The 13,164-nt window shown below is 54.3% G+C and overlaps 1 protein-coding gene across 1 annotated transcript in view; it reads right to left on the bottom strand.

Moving 5' to 3' along the window:
- Nucleotides 1-433: 433 nt before the first annotated feature.
- The window catches only part of TTLL8 (tubulin tyrosine ligase like 8), a 74,619-nt gene continuing 61,888 nt past the window's right edge, over nucleotides 434-13,164 (bottom strand). The window contains exons 9-12 of the mRNA XM_064283224.1: nucleotides 9,594-9,742; nucleotides 3,980-4,223; nucleotides 2,422-2,857; nucleotides 434-1,273 (exon numbers count right to left, since the gene is read on the bottom strand). Coding sequence (XP_064139294.1) covers nucleotides 434-1,273; nucleotides 2,422-2,857; nucleotides 3,980-4,223; nucleotides 9,594-9,742 — 1,669 coding nt within the window. The remainder of the gene's footprint in view (nucleotides 1,274-2,421; nucleotides 2,858-3,979; nucleotides 4,224-9,593; nucleotides 9,743-13,164) is intronic.

Below are 13,164 nucleotides of genomic sequence, written 5' to 3'. Positions count from 1 at the left end.
AAGTGTGGGTGAATACTTCCCAGAAGACGCAAAGCAGGCAGAGGCAGTTGGGTCGGGGAGGGTGACAGTGAAAGGGGAAGGGTGTCTGAGGGAGGGATGGAAGTGCACATACCCCCTCTCCTGGGGCAGACAAGGTGGAGGGTGGGTTTGCACTTGTCCATCACACCCGCTCTCTGCTGCTGCAAACATGCCTAGCCTGACCTCGGCATCCCGGCTGCAGCCCAGCTGGCACCAGCGCCCCTCACCTGGGTCGGGGCTGAGCCGCCCAGCCCAAGGGCGGGGAGGGGCGGGGGCGTGGGGCGGGCAGCGGCCACATCAAGCTTCAGAAAACAGAACACACAGCCCAGCGGTCGCTGCCCCCGGCCCCTACTCCCACTCCCGCCCCCCGTGGCCCTGGGCTGTGCTGGAATGGCTACTCAACCCCCTGATTGCACTAGCCGCCGGGAGGCAGCAATGCGGAGGCGACCGCCTGGTTCGTCAGAGGGGACCCTGAGACCCCAAGAGTGAAGAGCCCACGGCTGCTCGGCCGGTCTCTGGGACTGCTGCGGAGGGCCCAGGTCCCTGAATCCCAGCGGCCAGTCCACGCTGGCCGAATCACACTGGGGACGGAAGCCCTGTGCCGGCCCAGACAGGTGCGCGCATCCAAATCCTGCCCCAGTTCAGGCAAGCGCCCGGACGGGGACGCTCCTGGCTGGCTACCAGAGCCCAGGACACGGAGGGTCTCAGCCCCTCGGGAGACACGACGCGACAACCCCCAAGCGCCCCCGCGGCTGTTACCTGGCGCTCTGGGTGGCTGAAATAAAGAGCCCTCCACAGCCTTCCAGCCGCGGGGCGTGGCCGCCAGTGGGTGCGCCTTTAATGCGTTTGGCTCCGGGGGCCTCACGGACGCGGCTTTGGCCACCGAGGCCCTCGGGGCCCGACCGTCTACGCGCTGGAAGTGGAAGGCGGGGAGCACTACCCTGTCGCCGGGCTCGGGGCCGCAGGCCCGCGCAGCGCAGCTCCGCTCGGACGGCCGCCGTAGGGGCGCAGGTAAGGCGCACGGAAGTACCTTGCAGTCTTTCAGTCTCAAGTCCTGCGGTGGCGTGGCTCGGGGCAGTCCTCGCGCCTGGTCCGGAACGGCCGAGGGGCACCTCCCCTTTAGAAGCTGAGTACCTGAGAGCGGCACAGCGAAGTTAAAGTTGGAGATGGGAGAGGTTTGCTTCTTGGCCTTCTTGAAGCCGACGCCTTCCACGCAGAGGTCCGACCCGTTGAACGGCGGCAGCTCCACGGTCGGCTGGGGAGGGGGCAGCAGTCAAGGGCGCTGGCTGTGACCGGGTGGGGGAGGGGGCCCCACAGGGGGACACCTGCCCATCCCAAACTAAACTACTGTGGAGTCAACCCCGACTCTTGGCGACCCCATTGTGCTCCACAGGGTTTTCCTTGGCTGATCTTTTGGAACAGATTGCCATGCCTTCCTTCTGAGGTCCCTCTGGGTGGACTAGAACCACCAACCTTTCAGTTAGTAGTTGACAGCTTAACTGCACCACCCAGGGACTCCTGATCCCAAGCCAGCCTATGTAAAGAGGAAGCCCTCCCTCCAGGTGGAAACCAAGCAGGTTTCCTGCAGCCAAAGGTGTGGCCCCACACCCAGGGACCACATGCCCCTCCCTGTAGCTCTGAGGGGCCAGTTTATAAAGGTCACAAACAGGCTTGTCCACACTCTCGAAGGCTCGTTTGCCTGCGGGGGCTTCCGGCAAGGAGACCTGAAAGTGTCCTCCAGGAGCAGAGCCAGCCCCAAGGACTCGTGGTCCAGTGGCATAGCATAGGGTTCAAAGGCTATGTAAGGTAGCTGCCGTGCCCCAAGCAGGGCTCCAGGGAGGGGAGGGACCTGGGCTCACCCTGGAGGTGGATGTGGTATTCACACATGGATAGGACCAGTGGGTCTGGAATGGACAGTCCAGAAGGCCCGGAGGCCGAGGTGTGCCCAGGGGACCCCCGTCCCATTGACTATGGAGTCAGGCGGCTGGGACGAGTGGAGGAGGTGGAGTCAGGCGGCTGGGACGAGTGGAGGAGATGGAGTCAGGCGGCTGGGATGAGTGGAGAAGGTGGAGTCAGGCGGCTGGCAGGCATGCAGGTGGCTGGGATGATGACCAGGCCCCCAGGCAGCCTGAGGGATCTGGGGCCATCCCTCCACTCATTTCTGCTGAGGCACGTGGCTGATGGTGAGAGGGGTTGGTGTCACACTCAGTGCTCACCCCTCAGGATGTGACATGGTCCATGTCCTCCATGGCCCAGCCAGCTGGCAGCTGGCAGATCTGTCCTGTCCCAGTGACAGGGGACAGAGGCATCCATACCATGTGAGCTGCAAGACGGAGCCCCAGAAAGGGAGCCTCAGGGGTCCAGAGCCTGGGGCAGGTGCCCACTCACCTGTCTACCACTCACCTGTCTCCAGAGCAGCTCAAAGTTGCCGATGTCACAGTTTCGGTCGAGCTTGCGGTCCACCACCACCTTGATGGTGTCCTCCTGCACCTGGGCGCAGAGCTGGGCAGTGACAGGCGTGGAGGGGTGCATGGTGGGGCTGGAGTTGATCTCAATCAGCCAGGGTTTAAAGTCCCTGCTGAGGATGAAGTCAGCGCCGTAGAGCTCGAAGCTGTTCTTGCGGGCCTCCACATGGTCCTGGGCCACCTTCATGGTGTTGGTGATGGCCCTCTTCATGGACGGGTAGATGACGCTGCTCCACAGGGCACCACGGCCCCGGCGCTGCAGGTACTCCTGGAACTTGGTGCTGGTCCACATGTTGTGGCACGGTAGCAGTGGGCTGCGGTCCTTGGCGTTCTTGAAATGCTTCTGGATGGAGTTGTTGCACAGGTGGATGGCGCTGTGGGGGACAGAGCATCAGGGACCTGCCCCATGGGGGACCTGCCCCAGGAGGGCTCAGGCGGAGGGAAGCAGGCCCCCATCAGCTCCCATGCCCAGGAATCAGCCCAGGACAGCCCTCGGTCTGGCTGGGGGATGCTAGGGACTGTACCAGGGAGGGAGATGGAGCAGTTGTTGCCAAACCCTGACTCATGATGACCCCGTGTGCATCAGAGTAGAATGTGCTCCACAGGGTTTTCAGTGGCTGAAGGCCTTTCTTCCAAGGTGCCTCTGGGTGGCTTGAACCATCAGCCTTTCAGTTAGCAGCCGAACATGGTAATCGTCTGCACCACCCAGGGACTCCTAGGAGCCTATTAGGCTGGTGCAACCAACTAGAGGCCTCTGGCAAGTAACGACCTCCTCAAGGCTCAGTTTCCCCATCTGGAGGGTTTCAGCCCCAGTACTGCCAGCCCTGTCTCGGCACCTCTGGTCCTGGCCTGGGCGGGCACCCCCTCACATCTTGGGGGCTGTGGCGGTGGGTGGGGCTCCCAGGGCTTGGCCAAGGCCCCCTGGGGGCCACCTTAGCCACTTCCTTGGTCCCACAGGCCACTTCGTCAGAGGCTGTCCCTACTGCTCAGCAGCTCAGACAGCTGACACCTGCTGTGGCCCGACCCCAGAGGTCATTGGGCTTCCCAAGGGAAGGGTCTGATTGATGCACAGTCTGTTACAGGGACTACAGGCCACACCCAGCTACTGAGAGGCCAGAGGGGCTGCAAATAGCAGAGGGGCTGTGTCCCCCTGATGCTCCGCAGGAACCGGCCCCTCCCACTCCGTGGGGCATCCTGAGCCCCATGGGCCCTGGGAGCACAGGGCAGCCCACAGGGCATGCAGACCCAGGGCCAGCGGCTGGTCACTCGCTCTCCAGCAAGGACATGGTATCTCCCACCAGGGTGGCCCGAGCCTTGCTGAGCTGTGCAGCATGAGGCTGGCCTGTCACAGGGTCTTGGCGCCTCTAACACACGTCCCCTGGGAAGTACACGGTGTGGGGTGTGGAGCACCGGCTTTGGAGCCTCAGTTTCCCCCTCTGCGCTCCTCTTGCTGTGGTGGATGTAACGGCACCTGGGCAGTGGCCTGGCCTACCTACCTGTCCAAGTTGTCCAGGGAGAAGCGCTGCGTGGAGAAGCGCAGGTAGCTCTCCTTATAGAACCAGATGGTCAGGGGGTTCCAGTCGGTGACCAGGAACCACTGCCGGATGTCAAACTTGGTGTCGTAGATGAGGAGCGGCGTCTCGATGTACTTTTGGGCCACCCACCTGTTGTCCTTGGTGGAAAGCTGGTCTCCAGCCACCAGCTCCAGGATCTCCTCCACACGATCCATGCACACGATGTCTGTGAGACATCGCTGTCAGCCAAGCATGCAGCCTCCTGGGGCGGCCCACCCTGCACCCAGCACCAAACACCTGCTCGTTCAGGGACTAGGAGGCAGGACAGCTGGGCTGGCGGTGGGGAGGCTAACCACTGAGGCCAGCTCCAAAGCACACATATACTCAGAGATGGGAGCAGTGGCTGAGCGCCAGCTGGATGCCACACTCTGGGACGTGGTGTGAACAGGGACAGGGGCTCTAACGGGGCTCACAAAATGGCTACCAGGCAGGGTTGGGGGACCTAGGGGCCCTGGGGTCCAATGATGCCTGGCAACAAAGGGTGCTTTGACGAGTGGGAGGAAGGGTAGGATTGGGCGGGCACATGACTGTCCCACACATCTGCTCTCCCTCACCTGCACAGGAGGCTTACAACTTCCCAACCCTCTGTACCCTCCCCCCCAGATTCAGACATGCCGCGTGGTGAATGGTAGCTGGTGACACGTGGCAGGAGCATCTCTGTGCTGCAGCATTTAACGCCAGCGACAGACCCTCAGCCCTCTCCTCCCCCATGGTGACAACCTGAAGTCTCAATGGAAGGATCACAGATGGTGTGGGGGGACTGAGATGGGAAAAGCCCCCCCGCCATCCTCCCCTGCCAACCCACAACGGATGACAAGCATGAACTTGGTGAAAGCTACCAGACTTTGGGGCTGTTTGTTATGTGGCACAATCTAGCTTCTCCTGGCTGATGCAGGGGTGGAGGGGAGCTCCATCCGCTGAGGCCCAGAGGCCCAGAGGTATAGGACGCATCGAGCTCTCCCTGCTCAGATATCTCAAGTGCTTTCCCGTTTTTGTTGTTAGTTGCCACTGGGTTGGCTCAGATTCATGGTGACCTTATGTATAACAGAACAAAACACTGCCTGCTCGTATGCTGTCTTCAAGGAGCCCTGGTGGCACAGTGATTAAAGTGCTCAGCTGCTAACCAAATTGTCAGTGGTTCAAACTCACCAGCTGCTTCGTGGGAGCAAGATGGGCAAGACTGCTTCCTTAAAGATTTACAGCTTTGGAAACCCTATGGGGCAGTTCTACTCTGTCCTATAGGGTCACTGTGAGTTGGAATCGACTCAATGGCAGTGGGTTTGGTTTTTTTTGTTTTATGCCATATTCATGATCGTTAGTATGTTTGAGTCCATTGTATCTGCTGTGTCAACACATCTCATTGTGGGTTTCCTTCATTTTTGCTGACCCTCTACCAACTGTGATGTCTTTTTCTAGTGATTGGTCTTTCCTGATGATGTGTCCAAAGAAAACAAACTGAAATCTCACCATCCTTGCTTGTAAGGAGCATTCTGGTTGTATTTCTCCTAAAACAGATTTGTTTGTTCTTCAGGTAGTCCTTGGTATATGCAATATTCTTTGCCAAGACCACAGTTCTAATGCACTCAAGTCTCCCTTGCTCTTTCTTTTTCATTGTCCAGCTTTCACGTGCAAGAAGACCATGTGCTTCTCCAGGACCTACAAATCCCAAACATCAGCATGAGCATGCTCCGTCCTTGCTCCAGTGTCAGACCAGCAATTTCTATCGTGAAAGTGTGACACCATTCTCGGGTTAGATTCTTCTCCCGTTATAAAGTCAAACTCCCCTCTGCAGCAATGATTTGAAATTAAAGATGCCCCATAGTATAAGACGTTAGTGTACTAAGTTGTGGTTGGTTGCAACCTGGTCATCCTGAAATAGGAGCTCAGCGCAAAACAACAAACCACTGAGGTTCCCACGTCCACATGGCTGGCAGAGAGCCCCAGGCACTGGACTGGCTGATGGCTGACAGGGAGGGGCACTCTCAGGCCTCCTGGCATGCTGTGCCTTTGGAGACTCTAAGTGTCACTGAATGCTGCAAGGAATAATGGAGAGAACAGTAAACTGAGGCATGGGAGGGACTGGAGGACAGAGGGGAAGGCAAGGAAGTGGAGTAGGGGCCAGGTGGCACTCCCATCTGGCACAGCTCCTGGGTTTCTACCTGACCAATGCCCAGGACCCCTCAGAAGAGAGGGCTGAGGTCAGGGGGAGGGGCAACAAATGAAAGGAATTCACTCCTTGGTTTGTTTCTGACTTGTTTCAAAGGAAGTGGGCAGTTTGCATTGCAGCCAGGGAGATCAGCCAGGTGGAGGCTGGTCAGGTGAGACTGGTCCCAGTAGAGACTGGTCAGGTGAAGCTGGTCAGGTAAAGGCTGCTCCATTACAGACTGGTCAGTTGAGGCTGGTCAGGTAGAAACTGGTCAGGTAGAGACTGGTCACGTAGAGACTGGTCAGGTGAGGCTGGTCAGGTAGAGACTGGTCCAGTAGAGACTGGTCAGGTGAAGCTGGTCAGATAAAGGCTGGTCCAGTAGAGATTGGTCAGGTGAGGCTGGTCAGGTAGAGGATGGTCTGGTAGAGACTTGCCAGGTAGAGGCTCATCAGGTAGAGACTTGCCAGGTAGAGGCTCATCAGGTAGAGACTTGGCTGGTAGAGGCTGGTTTGGTAGACACTGGTTCAGTAGAGTCTGGTCAGGTGAGGCTGGCCAGGTAGAAGACCGTCTATTAGAGACTGGTCGGTGAGGCTGGTCAGGAAAAGACTGGTCAGGTGAGGCTGTTCTGGTAGAGGCTGGGCAAGTAGAGGCTGGTCCGTTAGATATTGGTCAGTGAGGCTAAAATGGTTCTCATGATGTGCCTGCCCTTGCAGCCCTTGCTCACTGACAGGCCGGACATCCAGGTGCATACCAAGGGTCACCCTCCTGAGTTAAAGCAGAAAAAAACAGAGGCAACTTGAGGTGGCAGCAGCCTCCCTGCCAAGCAAGGGCCAGTTGTATTTAGAGCCCAGCATGAGCCAGGTTTCCCAGAAGGTTGGGAAGGGGAGAGAGTTGGAGACCTGTGGCTTTGGCAACACCCAGCACAGGCTCCAAATGGCATCCATACCCGTTGTATTCCATTTACACCCATCGTTGGTTTAGGGCTTTCACCTGGGGGATGTGTCCTGTGGTTTGGGCCTCACAAGTTTGGGCTACACGACGGAGGAGGTGGCAGCCGGCATCCACAAGACTCTCTCCCCAGGAGGACTCAAGTTGAAGAGCCTGAGCCAGAAGATAGACAGTGAGTTCAGGGCAGGAAAGCAGAAAGCCAGGGAAGTCATAGGCTCCACAGAGGGCCTCGGGCTGTGACAAGGATTTTGGGCTAATTCTAGAAGCAATGTGAAGTTATTGAAAGGGTTCAAAATGCAAAGAATGCTCTGCCAAGACCCTGTGAGGAGGACGAGAAGACTGGGAAGAAGAGCCGCAAATCACCTCCCACAACAGACTCGTATCTGGAATAAATGTTGTTGTGTGGCGGTGGTGGTGCCATCGAGTTGGTTCTGACTCACAGCGATCTCATGCACAACAGAACAAAACACTGCCCAGTCTAGCACCATCCTCGCAATTATTATGCTTGAGCCCATCGTTGTAGCCACTGTGTCAATCCATCTTGTTGACGGTCTTCTTCTTTTTTGCTGACCCTCTACTTTACCAAGTACGACGTCCTTCACCAGGGACTGAGCCCTCCTGATAACATATCCAAAGTACATGAGAAGAAGTCTCGCCATCCTTGCATCCAAGGAGCATTCTGGCTGTACTTCTTCCAAGAAAAACTTGTTTGCTCTTCTGGTAGTCTATTTTAGTATATTTTTCGCCAACACCATAATTCAAATGCATCAATTTTTCTTCGATTTTCCTTATTCATTGCCCCCAGCTTTCGTATGCATATGAGGCGACTGAAAATACAATGGCTTGGATCAGGCACACCTGAGTCCTCAAAGTGACATCTTTGCTTTTTAACACTTTAAAGAGGTCTTTCACAGAAGATTTTCCCAATGCAACGCATCTTTTGGTTTCTTGACGGCTGCTTCCATGGCTGTTGATTGTGGATCCAAGTAAAATGAAATCCTTGACGACTTCAATCTTTTCTCTCTTTATCACGAAGTTGCTCATTGGTCCAGTTGTGAGGAGTTTTGTTTTCTTTATGTTGAGGTGCAATCCATACTGAACGCTGTGGTCTTTGATTTTCATCATTAAGTGTTTCAAGTCCTCTTCACTTTCAGCAAGCAAGGTTGTGTCATCTGCGTAACACAGGTTGTTAACAAGTCTTTCTCCAATCCTGATGCCCTGTTCTTCTTCATATAGTCCAGCTGCTAGGATTATTTGCTCAGCATACAGATTGAATAAATCTGACGAAACGATACAGCTCTGACACACACCTTTCCTGACTTTAAACCACACAGTATCCCCTTGTTCTTTTCAAATGACTGCCTCTTGATCTAGGTAAAGGTTCCTCATGAGCACAATTAAGTGTTCTGGAATTCCCATTCTTCACAATGTTATCCATAATTTGTTATGATTCACACAGTCGAATGCCTTTGCACAGTAAATAAAACACAGGCCAACACCTTTCTGGTATTCTCTGCTTTCAGCCAGGATCCATCTGACATCAGCAATGATATCCCTGGTTCCACATCCTCTTCTGAATCCAGCCTAAATTTCTGGCAGTTCCCTGTCGCTGTACTGCTAAAACAATTTTTGATTTATCTTCAGCATAATTGTACTTGCCTGTGATATTGTTTGATAATTTCTGCATTCTGTTGGATCACCTTTCTTTGAAATGGGTACAAATATGGATCTCTTCCAGTCAGTTGGCCCAGTAGGTGTCTTCCAAATTTCTTGGCATAGTCCAGTGAGCACTTACAGCATTGCACCTGTTTGTTAAAACATCTCAGTCGGTATTGTCAATTCCTGGAGCCTTGTTTTTCACCAATGCCTTCAGTGCAGCTTGGACTTCTGAAAACCAGGTGGTGAAAACCCCATGGATCACAAAGGTCTGATCTGCAACTGATCATGGAGGAGGCGCGGGACTGGGCACTGTTTCATTCCGTTGTGCGTGGGGTCACCATGAGTCAAAGGCTGACTTGATGGCAGCTACCGACAACAGATAACACTGAAGGTGGAAAATCCTAATTAAATATTACCAAAGTTGTATCCAGCACTGTTTGGAGCATCAGCTTTGAAGACCAGTCTCAGTTTAGACACTTCTTCCTCCAGGACATAATCCTGACGCCCTGAAGTGTTCAGTTGCTTGTCCTGGGGCCCCGAGCCTGCCTAGAACTTGGCATTCAGCACTCTGTTCTAACCCGTCAGGTGTCTGCTCCCTCAGAGCTGTGGCCTCTGAGACCGTTCTAGTCTATATGGCAGTGCAAAGCATACAGTGGGCGTCCAAAACCTTTGATGATCGAATGAACGAATGAACGAATGAACGAATGAACGAACGACTGACCTTCTGACCTGAACGCATCGCTGGGCCGGAGCCAAGAGAAAGCCCACTCCACAGGGACTTACCTCGGCCCCGGGATTTCGCAGCAGGCTTGATGATCCAAATGTTACGGACCCCATCGATCTCCGTCTGTGGGCTAACGGCCGTGATCCTAGTCAGCAGAGCCTGGCACTGCGATAGGTAATTCCTGGAATTGGGGATGAAGGCGTCGCCGCTAGGAGGCAAGAGTCAGAGAGCAGTGTCAGTGTGAGGTGGGGAGGGTGCGGGCCCCTGGCCGGCTGCTTAGGAATGTACCAGGAGACGGCCCAGTGGGAACAGGGGAACGGCAGCCCTAGAACTTTCCCCCACCAACCTGGGGACACCCGGAAACATGCCCTGAGTCCACTTCCCAGCCACTGCATTGAGATAACAGGGAGAGTGCACAGAATGCCTATTTGTAGCTGTGGGCTGTGCACAGACCCAAGGAGCTGGGTACCGGGGGCCGTGAAAGGCCCTGGGAGCAAGGCCAGGGGTCCCTGTGAGGGTCCCTGCCCCCAGGTGCTGACCTGGGCTCACAGCTACCCTCATCCCGTGAGAGTCTCCCCTGAGACAGGTGGTACTGCCTGTGCTGGCCTGCCCTGTGTCTCTTTAGCCACTTGCTGTCCCTCCAATCTGATTCTCAGTGGGACTCAAGGCCCCTGCTAGTGGCCACGTTGACCATACCTCAATGAGGATGACTCACGAGGCCATGATGGATTTAGGGGGATAAAGAAAAGGCTGCCGGTGTAGCTGCTTCAGCAGCTTTTGTGCTGCTCGGGGTGCACTGTCACTGCCTGGGACAGGGAAACCTGCCCAGCACCATCAGCCACCCACAGGGCCCCACTGGACCCAGCCCATTCATGGAGAAACCCAGCCACACAGGGCTAAGTCCACGCTGCTGGACAAAGCACTGAAGCAACAGATGGGTGTCGTGGCTAGCTCCAAGGCTACAGGCTGCACTGCACCCCTGGAACGGGGATGACAAGGTTGGAGGGGGGCGCTCCACCACATCTGCTGGGGGTGGGAGAGAATATGACAGGACCAGTGAGGCATGAAGGGACCCTGCTGTTGGGGAGGCCCCATGGCACCACAAAGCTGGGCTGTGAAAAGATATAAGAGCTGCCAGGGCACACAGCCCTCCCTGGGCGTGTGAGCAGAGGCCAGGCCAGGTTGGTCCACTCTCCCTGGTTCTAACTGAACATGCTGAGAGGGGCCCCTAGGGTTGCCAAGCCTCCCTCTGCAGCAACTGCCCAGCAGGGTCTGACCCCAGGACAGGGCAAGTGCTCATCCATTGCTAGGACACGGCGGAGGGGGCACCCGTCCCCACTGGTTCTTTCTGGCAGCCCTACCTGGTTGTGAGGCCTGGCTGCCAACGATTTCAGCTCTGGTAAGCCACTGACAGTGTCCATGTGCTGGTCACGACACAGCTGCCCGAGGGGTCCCTCGAGCTCAAGCTGACCTGGATGCTAACATGGCCTTAGCTAGGGCTTGCTTCTTGAGCTCCCTCAGAAGAGATGCAGCTGCCTTCATGTGGGAGGTAATACAGTGTCCCCGTAGTCCCTCCCCAAGGACACCTAAAGTCCCCAGGCCTGGAAGAGGTCCCAGCAGAGATGATGTTCGGATGTGAGCACCATCGCATTAGTAAACATGGTGTAGTTTCTGCTTTGGGGCCCCTTGGTGGTGCAAACAGCTAGCATGCTTGGCTGCCAACAAAAAGGCTGGAGGTTTGAGTCCACCCAGAGTAGCCTGGGAGGAAAGGCCTGGGAATCTACTTGTGAAAAATCAGCCACTGAAAACCCTGTGGAGCACAGTTCTACTCTGACACACACGGGGTTGCCAGGAGTCAAAGCGGACGCCACGGCAGCTCATGTACTGCCTTTGGTCTCTGCCTGAGAGGAAGATGATGGAGCATTCCAGAGCCATGATGCCTTCTAAGAACAGCAAGGCGGGTGCGAGCCGGCCAAGTTTCAGGAGCTAGCAGGCACGTTTCTGGAATAACCTGAGCCAACACCGTCAGATATATCGACTAATCGTCAGATCCTGGGGTAAATGGCCACAGCATCCCAGGGCCCTCTGGGTCCTTTCTGACCAATACAGACCACGGGGGGCCCTGTGCCTCCATGGGTAAAGGAGCTGGGAACGGACTGACCTGAATGGGGCCCTAAGTAACCCAGCGGGCTCCAAGGAAGAGCCATAGCAGGCAAAGGCAGAAAGGGCCCCAGGGAGCTCGTCCAAAAGGACTTGGGATGTGGCTGCCATAAGGAAGTGTGCAGGGCCTGATGCTGCCACCCTGCGGTGGCTCTGGGCACTTCTTCCCTTTCACTGAGGGATAAGATCCTGTCCTGAGGGACAGTGCCCTATCCATGTGCTTCTCGGCTATTTGGACATCTTTCTGGAAGCACCAACACAAGTCTTTGGACCATATTCAATAGGATTGCTTATATTTTCATACTGACTTATAGGCATTCTTTATACTTTCTGGGCATGAGACTTGGATACATTGCTGTTGTTAGGTGTGGTACAGTCAGTTTCCACTCATAGTGACCCTGTGTCCAACAGAACAAAATACTGCGCCATCCTCACCGTCGTTGTTATGTTTGAGCCCATTGCAGCAGCCACTGTGTCAATCCACCTCGTTGAGGGCCTTCCTCTTTTTCACTGAAGACCAGTTAATACGACTATTATTCAAATTTATGCACCAACCACTAAGGCCAAAGATGAAATTAAAGATTTTTACCAATGTCTGCAGTCTGAAATTGATCAAACATGCAATCAAGATTGCATGTGATTGGAATGCAAAAGTTAGAAACGAAGGAGAAGGATTGATAGTTGGAAAATATAGCCTTGGTGATAGAAACAATGCTGGAGATCGCATGATAGAATTTTGCAAGACCAACAAATTCTTCGTTGCAAATATCTTTTCATCAACATAAATGGCAACTATACACATGGACCTCACCAGATGGAATACAGAGGAATCAAATTGACTACATCTGTGGAAAGAGACGATGGAAAATCTCAATATCATCAGTCGGAACAAGGCCAAGGGCCAACTGTGGAACAATCAATTGCTCATATGCAAGTTCAAATTGAAACTGAAGAAAATCAGAACAAGTTGACAAGAGCCAAAGTATAACCTTGAGTGTATCCCACCTGAATTTAGAGACCATCTCAAGAATAGATTTAATGTGTTGAACACTAATGACCAAAGACCAGACCAGAGTTGTGGAAGGACATCATATGTGAAGAAAGCCAGAGGTCACTAAAAAGACAGGAAAGAAAAAAAAGACCAATATGGATGTCAGAAAAGACTCTGATACTTGGTCTTGAATGTCAAATAGCTAAAGCAAAAGAAAGAAATGAGGGAGTCAAAGAGCTGAACAGAAGATTTCAAAGGGCAGGCCAAGAAGACAAAGTATTATAATGACATGTGCAAACACCTGGAGATGGAAAACCAAAAGGGAAGAACACGCTCAGCATGTCTCAACCAGAAGAACTGAAGAAAAAATTCAAGCCTCGAATTGCAATATTGAAGGATTCCATGGGGAAAATATTAAAAGATGCAGGAAGCATCAAAATAAGATGGAAGGAATACACAGAGTCACTATACCAAAAAGA

Source organism: Loxodonta africana, chromosome 4 (genome assembly GCF_030014295.1).
Source record: "Loxodonta africana isolate mLoxAfr1 chromosome 4, mLoxAfr1.hap2, whole genome shotgun sequence".
Classification (NCBI taxonomy): Eukaryota; Metazoa; Chordata; class Mammalia; order Proboscidea; family Elephantidae; genus Loxodonta; species Loxodonta africana.
This window is presented reverse-complemented; position numbering and strand designations above follow the sequence as displayed.